At 46.1% G+C, this 10,933-nt stretch overlaps 1 protein-coding gene across 1 annotated transcript in view; it reads left to right on the top strand.

Annotated features, from left to right (window-relative positions):
- The window catches only part of KIF27 (kinesin family member 27), a 46,978-nt gene continuing 36,045 nt past the window's right edge, over positions 1-10,933 (top strand). Inside the window, exons 1-2 of the mRNA XM_006022294.2 lie at positions 1-55; positions 6,811-7,209. Of these exons, the coding sequence (XP_006022356.1) occupies positions 6,870-7,209 (340 nt within the window). The 5' untranslated portion in view covers positions 1-55; positions 6,811-6,869. The remainder of the gene's footprint in view (positions 56-6,810; positions 7,210-10,933) is intronic.

Here is a 10,933-nt window from a genome sequence, read left to right as displayed (position 1 = left end):
TGGGCGTGAGGACACCACGGGCAGCGGCAGGCACACGGTGTGTCCCCCCCGTCAGGTACAGATACGCGCACGCAGATGAGCGGGCGCACACACAGAGTCACGGGCGTGCACACCCAGGCATACACAGGGACAGGCACACCCACAAAGCCACAAGCACACAGACATCCCCCCAGACGGGCACAGAGACGTGCATAGGTGTACAGACACCCCTCTCAGACGGGCGCAGATTCACATGCACACACATACGGTCACAGAGGCATGCACACGCATAGCCTCTCTCTCTCTTTCTCTCTCTCTCTCTCTCTCTCTTTTTCTCGGTGGACATCCCCCCCAGACAGGCACAGATGCCCACACTGGCACAGGCATACACATGCCTAGAGAGGCAGAGGTGCACATGCATACACACACACAGAGGCACAGGCACATACACATAGAGGCGCACACATAGATGCACACACTTGCGTAGACGTGGGTGGATTTGGAAGAGGCCCCGGGGGTGCATGCGGTGCAGTGCATCACCAGCCAGCATGGCTTTGTCACGGGCAGGTCTTGTCTTACCAATCTCATCTCCTTCTACGACCAGGTAACTTGCCACCTGGATAAGAGATAGGAGGTCACCATTGTATGCCTTGACTTCCAAAAGGCCTTTGATCTGGTATCCCAGGATCTCACGGGAAAATTGGAGGATTGCGGGCTTAACTGCTCAGGAAGCTGCCTGTGGGGTAGGACCCAGAGAGTTCTAATGAACGGATCTGTGTCGTCCTGGTGAGAAGTGGCCAGTCGTGTCCCCCTGTGGTCTGTGCTTAGTCCAGTGCTTTTCAACATCTTTATCAATGATTTGGATGTGGAGGTAAAAAGCTCACTAGCCAAGTTCGCTGATGACACCAAGTTATGGGGGAGCATGGTCACGCTGGAAAATAGGCTGCAGATACAGGCGGGCCTAGACAGGCTGGTAAATTGGGTGGATCGGGACCAGATGAAGTTCAATGCTGAGAAGTGTAAAGTGCTCCATCTGGGGATGAACAATCCCCTGCATACCTACAGGCTCAGTGGCACGAAACTGACTAGCACCACAACTGAAAGGGACCTAGGAGTAATAATAGACCACAGTATGAACATGAGCTGTCAGTGCAGGCTGTAGCCAGCAGGGCAAACAATACTCTGGTATGCATCAACTGATGTATCTCATGCAAAACCAAGGAAGTGATTCTTCCACTTTACTCAGCGTTGGTGAGACTGCAGTTGGAGTACTGCGCCCAGTTCTGGGTGCCGCATTTCAACAAGGACGTGGAAAAGCTTGAGAGAGTCCAGAGAAGAGACACCCGTATGATCAGAGATTTGCAAGGCAAGCCATACAAGGAAAAGCTGAGGGACTTGGGTCTCTTTAGCCTAAAAAAGGAGAAGGCTGATAGGGGACTTAGTAGCAGCTTCCTGCTACGTCAGGGGAACACATAAGGGCTCAGCGAACAACTGTTCACTAGGGCACCCTTGGGGAAAACCATAAGTAATGGCCATAAACACCTGGAAGACCGCTTCAGGCTTAACACTGGGAAAAACTACTTCACAATTAGGGTTTCCAGACTGTGGAATAAACTCCCTCCAGAGGTGATGCGATCACCTACCCTGGAAATCTTCAAGAGGAGACTGGACAGTCACCTCGCTGGGGTCATCTGACCCCAATTGTCTTTCCTGCCTAGTGCAGGGGGACTGGACTTGATGATATTGCAAGGTCCCTTCCAGCCTCTTACAATCTATGAATCTATTAACCTGTAGCAAAACACCTATTTTTCTCCAGTGAAAGACAAACTAGAATCTTGAAAAATATGCCAGTAACCCAGCGCTGAATTATCCAGTTTTAGATCAAAGCCAAAACACATATAGTTATTGGGATGTGTACTGATTTGCTAGAGTGTCTGTAAAGTTAAAGAAAACACAACAAACAAGGCAAAACACAGTCAAAAGAGATTGTGTTGATAGTCCTGTAGTTATTTTAGTTAAATGGACGTCTCTTATTCAGATTTGTGAAACAAAATCTAGGCTTCTTGAATATCTTGACAACGCCTCCAGTACTTTGCTATCAGTCACTTCTGCATTTGAGTTAATATTACTACACCTGAATCAAGGTTTTTAGCCAGAGCTAAAACCAATGTGAGGGGCTGTGAAAGAGAAGAGAGGCATTACCAGGAATGGCTCACAGACAGCATCACTGCAGAAGGATAGTTGGAACAGTGAAACATCAAGACTATTAAAAAGGATAAGAGGGGTGTTAAATGCAGACCAGAGAGAGATTAGTAGGAATCAGGGAGATGACAATGAGCCATGGGGTCAATTGATCCCCTCAGCACTGCCTAGATAGAAATGCCACCACCCCCTCACCCCAGACAGTTGGTTTTAAAATCTGTGTGGAGCAGGAATCAACACGGGGGGCGGTGAGGGGTGTACAGCTGCAACCCCTGGGTCCGCACCTGCAGCCAGACGCCATGGTTAAAAGCCCTTGTGCGAATAAGTAGTACTAGGCTTTTTAAAAATGGCTGTTACACCATATTTCTAAACCAACAGTGCCTTCTAGATTGTGATGTAGCCTGAAATGCTTTGATGTTTCTGATGATCTCAACATAAGCTAATATGCAGGTATGACCTGCCTGCATATTGTAACTACTGATAAACCAAGGATGCTGTCAGCTTCACTTTTGTATTAGTAGTTTCAGTGGCCAGACGTTAACCTGAAAGAGTTCTGTGTACCCAGAACTCAGATCTCTTGTTGTCGCTTTTAGGAATTTAAGCCTTGTAGTTATTCATTATTTCATAGATTTCATAGACATTAGGGCTGGAAGGGACCTCGGAAGATCATTGAGTCCAGCCCCCTGCCCAAAGGGCAGGAAGTCAGCTGGGGTCATAGGATCCATAGGATTATGTTATTCACAAGTCTCAGGCTAAGATACATTGGGTAATTAAATGACTATTGGAAGAGAATCTCTTTATTTTGTCTTTAACAACATGAATATATCAATTAAGTATAAGCACTGACATATTTAATTTATTTTTAAAGTGCTTATGAGATATCCTACATCTTTTTTTTTTAATTTATAAATAAGTAAGCAAGTGTGTTATTTTTCTGGGCTAGGGTTTCTGTGGTGGTATGTCATTTGACAATACTGTTTTTTTTTTTCTCTTACTCTGAATGCTACAAACAGGTAGTTGTACTAGCTGCAAGTCCATGTAGAGTCTCCATTCTGTGTGTTTGTGAACTAGAATTAAATTTCTTGAAATATTTTTGTCTATGGCAAAAATGTTTAGATTATGTTTTGGCTGGAATGACCTAGTTTGGCTGGGATGATCTCATTGGGGATGGTCCTTCTTTGAGCAAGGGTTTAGACTAGATCAGTGGTTCTCAACCTTTTTTGTACCAGGACTCATTTGTAAAACATTGATGGCCAGTCTCAACCCAGTGCCCCTCACTCCCGACCCACTGCCACCAGGTCCCAGCTCCACAGTGTGTGGGGCAGGGGGTGAGTTTTGGGGGCCAGGGGGAAGGGACATGAGGGGCCCCAAGCAGCCCTTTGCAGGCTGGCAAGTGAAAAGTTGCAGTTTCCCATGTTTTTCTCCTTTAAAAGAGAACCCATTTTTAAAGTTTATTCGCGACTATTTCATATATTCTTGCAACCCACAGGTTGCATCCCTGGGGTACCAGAATTGAGGCAGGGGGGTTCAAGCCTCCCTGCAAGATTTGGTGTCACCAACAAGAGCCAGGGTCTTCTCTGGTCCTGCAGAATCCAAAGCGCTGAATTAGGCTGTGGAAGCAGTGCAGAAAAGGCTCTTAGCAATGACACCTGACAGCTCTTGCAACAGCATCCTGCCTCCATCTCTGCTTCACCCCACCAGAGGCTGAGTCTCCACTGTCTCCATGCCAGTGCCTCCATTTATTGAGCACCAGGGCTCACATGCCACACAAAGCAGTTACCCATGCTGCTTGGGGCATGCATGCTGTGTGTTGGCTATCCCTGCCTTGTACCATTGGGTCTGTCTCTTTGTAACTGCAAAATATAATTCTGTGAAAGAACATAAAATATTTTAATATAAAATATGTCTTAGACTTGGTGTTACACAATAGGTCAAAGAAAGAACTTTTAGAACTGTAGTAAGGCTTTAATTTTAAAATAATAAAAGTCAGAAAATCCATACCTTCTGCAGCATAATATAAATTGCAATTTAAATCAGCAAGCAAGAAACCACATTTAAATAAATTATTTTAAACATGTTATGTACTTTTTAGCCATTTTCATAAAAAGAGATTTCAGTTGGTTGGTAGCCATTAACTCATGTTGATTTGCAACTTTTTCACTAAATTTCATGCTACTTTTGCCTTCCTAGGAGGATACGCTATAGACCAGGGGCTGGTAATCTATATCCTTCAGGCCAGATAGGGCCTGCAGAACCATTTGATCCAGCCCATGGATGTGGAGCTTTGTGGGTGTTCGTCAGCAGGGAGGGGAGGGGGCTTTGGCAGCAGTTGCTCTCCCTGTCCTGCCGCAGAGAGAAGCAGTAGTTGCAGAAACTGTCCTTGCTGTGCTGCTGCTTCCTTCCACCGCAGTGGCAGGAGCGCTTCTTGTACTGCCACAGAGGGCAGATGTGGCGGCTGCTATCTGTTCACCTCCGACATCAGCTGTCATCCAATCTACACCTTGAAAAGGTTGTCAACTGCTGCTATAGACCCATTTAAGTAGTTTTTTGGGCATAACACATTTATTAAGGCTAAGTTTTGGATATCAGTATTTGGAGAAACGATACACGATCTTTCTTATTTACTAGACTGATTTTTCTAATTGTTTCTGGATAAAAATTGGAATGCAAACAAAAAGGCAGAAAGCCAGCTTTTTAGAACACTTCTGTTCAATTAATAACAAACTGCTGTGTACATAAGAAGAATGTTTATCTAAACATATTTTGCACTAAAATTCAATTGACTTATTAGACAAAGGAGTAATTGAACTGAACTGTTTGTTTCCAGTCACCATATCCTAAATGACTTTAAAACTAGTAAATCACAGCCTCTCTCACCTTGTTTTATTTTTAAAAATGAAGAAAAAAAACAAACCTTTTTGCTTTTTCTAACTCACCTAAGCTGTTTCTCAATTTAAAATGAATGAATTATTGACCTGAACTAACCCAAATAAAGTGAAATATTCTTTCCACACTTGCAGAAGAGACTAGCCCTTTTTTAAAGTTGCTTATAATTTCCTAAAGCTATGGTTCAGTAATATGACTTTCCTTAAAACTTCAACAACCAAAGTGTATTCCACAGGCAGAGGCCAATGCGGGGAGTGGATCATAGCCTGGGCCTGGCCCCAGCTCCAGCTCCAGCTCCATATTGTCACTGCCTCAAGATCCCAGCCCTGGCCCTGGCCCTAGCCGCAGCCTCCTGAAGACCCTGGAATTGTGGGGTGGTTATAGTGCAGGGCCAGGGCAGAGCCACAATATTCTCCACACACACCCATGCCCACACAACTGGGGCTCTGCCCTTGCCCTGCCCCGTCACTGTGCAGCAATCCTGGGGTCTCCCTGGAGACTGGCTGGGAGCCACACAGGCAGGGTGTGTGGCAAGGCAGATGGGATGGGGGGCAAATGGAGAGAGAACTGCATCTGAGGCTAGAACTGGGATCTTGGCGGTCAATGGTGATAGTGTGGGGCCAGGGCCGAGGCAGAGCCACGATCTGCTCCCTATACACCCCTGCCTGTGGAACCAGCACCCGTTGCAGGGGCATGTGAGCAGTGTATTGAGGCTCTGGTACAGGTTCTGGCCCTAAACTGTCACCACCCCAAGATCCCAGGGTCTCTCTGGCCTCACCCTCGTGCCTCGGTGTCAGACACCCCTCTCCGCCTGGTTGAGCATCTTTGCATGGGTCCCACCCCCAGCAGTGGGTCTGAGGCAGACAGGCCAGGGTGCCTTGGCAGCAGAGCTAGGTCTGGCAGCTGTAGCTGCCAGAAGGAGCCACAGCTGTTGGGGTTGCTGGGAAATGAAGTCTAGCCACCACACCACCCCAACCCAGCTAGGTGCCCCTGGGGTAGCAGGACATGCTTCATGTGCCATGGCTTGGACTGCCGTCTCACACCTGGGCTGGGCATAACTGAGGGACCTGCCATGGGCCAGACAAAATCCATTGGTGGGCCAGATCTCACCCTCAGGCTGTATTTTGCTCACCCCTGCTCTACTCTGTCTGAAGCCCATAATTGGTGGGGAAAGGGGAGGCATCTCCTTAGAATGAATAAGCGGAAAGCGACATAAGTGACCATGGTTTAAAATTCATTTATCAAATCATCAACTTATTCATGGTATGCAACAGATCTGCTTCCTATGTGCTTTTCATGATTTAACTATTTACCCCTATGTAGGTGGAAGAAAGTTTAAATGCATGCATGACTTTTTTTTTTCACTTCAGTTAGATTTCCCCTCCCCCCCAACTATGTGGCATGAGTTCAAGTCATGTGATCACTTAATTTATTAATAAGATCTAATAATATTCTCTATTACGTCATGTGACAATCATGCCACAGCCAAACAGATGGTCATTGGTTTTCATATTAGAGGTTGAGTTTGGTGGCCTGAAGATTGGGAGAGAGATAATTTTTTACTTAAAGTGATTGGAGGTAAGAAATAGAGGAGTAGACCCATGTATGCTTTTATTACAGGTACTTTTCAGAGCAGAATCTCATTCTACTTTTGAAGAGTTAGCTGGAGAATATTTGAAAGTGGATTGTCACTGGGAAACTAAACTGTATGCTGTGAGTAATTTAGAAAACTTTGTTTCCTAGATGCAGACAATTGAGAATGTTGTGAAGACAAAAACTGGACAAGAATTTCCTGTGGTTATATGTTGAATGTTAAGAATAAAGTGCACCTTGAAGAAGCTGCTATGGAGGAGATTCCAGTTAAAGTTGCAGTAAGAATAAGACCTCTGCTTTCCAAAGAAATTCTTCATAACCACCAAGTGTGTGTGAGACTAGTCCCAAATACACAGCAAGTTATTATTGGGAAAGACCGGGTCTTCACTTTTGATTTTGTGTTTGGCAAAAATTCAGCCCAAGAAGAAGTGTATACAACTTGTATTAAACCTCTAGTGGTGTCTTTGATTGAAGGATATAATGCAACAGTCTTTGCTTATGGACAGACAGGGTCTGGAAAGACTTATACCATTGGAGGAGGGCATGTTGGTAAGTTTTGGAATGTTTTATTTTTGCGGTTTCATTTCTATGGTTTGTGGCTAGTGTATTTTCTTAATCAAATTATATGAAATGTATACTTTTTAAGGAGGGTAGTTATGATACAGGAGATAGGCCTATTAAAAGCCTCTGGGTCAAAGTAAGAAAGGAGAACAGCCAGAAGGATATTATGGTGAGTATCTGCTATACACCACCAAACAAAGACGAATAAGTGAATAGAACTTTTTTCAAATGACTAATGGAAGTTTCTAAATCAGAAATCCCCCCCTGGTTCTTAGTGGGGACATTGATGATATTGGCTGAGAGAGTAACACAGCAATGCCCAGGCAATTCTGCTAGCTTTTGAAGTGTGTTGGGGATAACTTATTAGTACAGGTGCTGGAAAGGCCAGTTGGAAGAGAAGCTCATCTCATTTTGCTGCCAGCAAAGAGGAATTGGTTGAGAATCTGAAGGTGATAGAGTTCAAGATTCTAAGGAAAAGAAGGATGGGAAACAGCAAAATAAAAACACTGGACTTCAGAATAGTAGACTTCAACAAACTCAGGAAACTGGTGGGCAGGATCCTCTGGGAGGCAAGTCTGAAGGGGAAAAGGAATTCAGGAAATCTGGTTGGACCTTAAGGAGGCCATATGAAGGGAACAAGAACAAATGATCCCTGAAGGAGAATGCTAGGAAACAAATGATCTGTGAAGGAGAATGCTAGCAGCCTGGCTAAACTGCTAACTTTTCAGTGAATTGAAACTCAGAAAAGAATCTTACAAAAATGGAAACTTGACCATGTTACTAGGGAAAAATATGCAAGTATTGCATAGGCAAACAGGGAGAAAATCAGGAAGGCCAGAACATGAATTGAGATGTAGCTAGTGAGGGACTGTGACAGAGGCTGAAGGAGAAGCAGCCTGCAGGTATATCAGGGACCAATTAAAGAGACACCTGACAGAAAGGGGCCAGGCTTGAGTTATATAAGTCCAGGGCCTGAGCTGGTCAGGCAGTTGAGCCCTGATAGCCACAAATAAAGAGCTTCTGGCAGCAGGGCTCTTAGCAGAACAACTGAGTTTGCTAAGCTGCATAGAAACCTGGAGGGCATAAGCAGGCCAGAGAACAGGGGCAGGTGAGCCCACAACCCGCCTGGGAACAGGTGTCTATAGCCTGGAGAGACAGGCCTTGGAAGAGAGAGGCCAGGGAATGAGGGCAGAGCTGCAAGCCCCCAGAGGGAGGGCAAGTGTGGGCAAGGCCTGGGGCCAGGGCCCATAGCCCATAGAGAAGGCAGAGCGTCAGCGGGGCCCAAAGAGCCCAGAAGTCTAGAGCTTAGGAGGGGCAGGTTCTTAGAAGGACTTGGGAGCCCAAAGTTCTCAACTGGCCTAAGAAGGGCCAGAGTCCAAGGAGACTGAAGGTCAGGGACCACAGCCAAAAATCAAGTGAGCTAAGGAGCCTATGGCTCAGGAGGGGCGAGAAAAAGGGCTGGGAGCCCATGGCCAGGAAGGGCATGGGACATCAGGAAGGAATATCATCTGCAAAGCATGGGAGTGGGTATTGGGGAGGATGGAACCCGCATAATTGGCCCTTAAGACAATGACCACAGATGTTTGTGGCCATGAGAGTGAGACAAGGCTTGGAAAGCCCTGGGGCAGCCTCCCTTTTCTTCAAATATAACAGCATCAAGGTCTGACAGGAAAGTGAAGGGGAGATTGCCCAAGGAGAGTCACAAGCGGGGAAGGACTAAGTGGCCAGTGGGCATCGTGGTCCCCCCTGGGATAAGCATTTGCTACAGGGATGTAAAAGGCAAAAAAAAAGAGCATTCTACAAGTATGTCAGAAGTAAAAGAAGACTTAGGAAAGCGTGAGTCCATTACTATTGTTAGATTCCAGAGAGCAATCTAATGGATGGTACAGAAAAAGCTGAAGGATTTAATGCTGGGGTGGGCAAAATATGGCCCGTGAGCCGGATCCAGTCCATGGCAGATTCCATTTCTCGGCAGCCCCAGCAGCAGCAGCTCCTTCTGGCTTTCACTGCCAGACCCAGCTCCGCTGCCCAGGCACTCCCCTTGCACGTACCACTGGGGGCAGGATCTCCACAGACAGGGCGCATGGCTGGGTGGCTGGGATGGAGTGTGGCCAGGAGTGAGATGGGTGGTTGGGGCCGGGGAGACCTTGGCAAAGCTGTGATCCACTGCTTACATGCCCCTATGATGACTACAGGGGGCCACAAGCCAGCACCTGGGGCCTGCAGAACTCCTACAAGTCCGGAAATTTGGTAGATGGGGAGTATTGGTAGTGTTAATTGCTGCCGCTCTGGAAGCCATGATAATACTGCAACCACTCCCCCACTGCCAAATTTCTGGACTGGTGGGAAACCCCACAGACCAGATGACACAGCCCTGCAGGCCAGATTTGGCCCACAGGCTGGAGGTGGAGCACTAGTGGCCTACAGTAGCGGAAGAACAGGTTAGGGATTACTTAGAGAAGCTGGGTGTTGTCAAGTCAGAAGTGTCAGCACAGTGCATACTAGAATTGTCTTTAGGAATTGGCTGAGGTAATTTCAGAGGCCTTGCTTAATATCTTTGAGAACTGTGGCAGCCAGGTGAAATCTGGGTGACTGAAAAAGAGCAAAAATAACACCCATCTGAAAAATGGAAGAAGCGGGATCTGAGGAATTATAGACCAGTCAGTGTGGTTCCAGTTTGATACCTGGAAAGATCATGCAGCCAGTCATCAAGGAATCTACTTCTAAGCACCTGGACGAGATTAGGTCAAAACAGATCCACTTTGGCCACTTGAATTTTGTTGTCATCCTACTCTGCCCTGGAAGGCACATAATCCCACATGTGCTCCTGAAGTATTAGGTGCAAAAAACCTGTGACTATAATGACTGGAGGGCTAGGGAGACAGAGTAAGGTCCACCTACCTTTTTAATTTAATAGCCTAATGAGTAAGGGACTTACCTAACGGATAGAAGACCCAGGTTCTAGGCCACTGTCAACCTGAGGGGGTTTGAACCTATGTCTACCTTCTAGGGTGGTGCATTAACTGACAGACAGTGGGCCAGGCAGAATCAAGAGTGCTCCTCTTCTTTTGTGTTGAAGTTAGCAGCCAAGAGCAGAAAATAGAAGGGTTTGCAAAAAGAGCAAGCCAGAGGGGCCTGTATATCTCAATGAAATAGATGCTGCTCTGGAAGAGAGGGTGCTCTGGGTTGAGTTCCCATTCCTCCTTCCAGTTCTTTTTCTATATTTCGCATTACATAAAATAATCATTGGATAAAAGGAGAGAAAGTTGGGTTGGATTGTGTCATATGGAAGAAGAGAGGAATAGGATCTAAAAAGCCATATGAATGCTACTTATCCACCTAAAGGGGTGTTGAAATTTGGGCCATAGTGTATAGTTCATATTAGCATATTTCATTTTTGTGGGGTTTTCTGTCTTATTAATTTTTTGTATTAGAACATTGCCCTGACTCCATTATAGTAAATAATTCTAACAACTGTCTGTGCAGCACAGAATGCTATGATCTGCCTACATCTTTCTATAATTCCCTATCACAGTACACAATACTATGATCAAATGTATCACCGTATCACACAGTACTAGCACAGGACTAGTGATCAGTAGGGATTTACCCAACTCGAGGAGGTGGTTGGCCTATGTCACTGGTTGTCATTTTCAAGGGATTATCGTGCCCCCCCCCCCCCCCCCCCTCTTTCGGTGGGACACACCCGGGG

The sequence above is a fragment of the Alligator sinensis genome, unplaced genomic scaffold (genome assembly GCF_000455745.1).
Source record: "Alligator sinensis unplaced genomic scaffold, ASM45574v1 scaffold226_1, whole genome shotgun sequence".
NCBI lineage: Eukaryota > Metazoa > Chordata > Crocodylia > Alligatoridae > Alligator > Alligator sinensis.
Note: the sequence above shows the minus strand (reverse complement) of the source record. Positions and strands in the feature narration are given on the sequence as shown.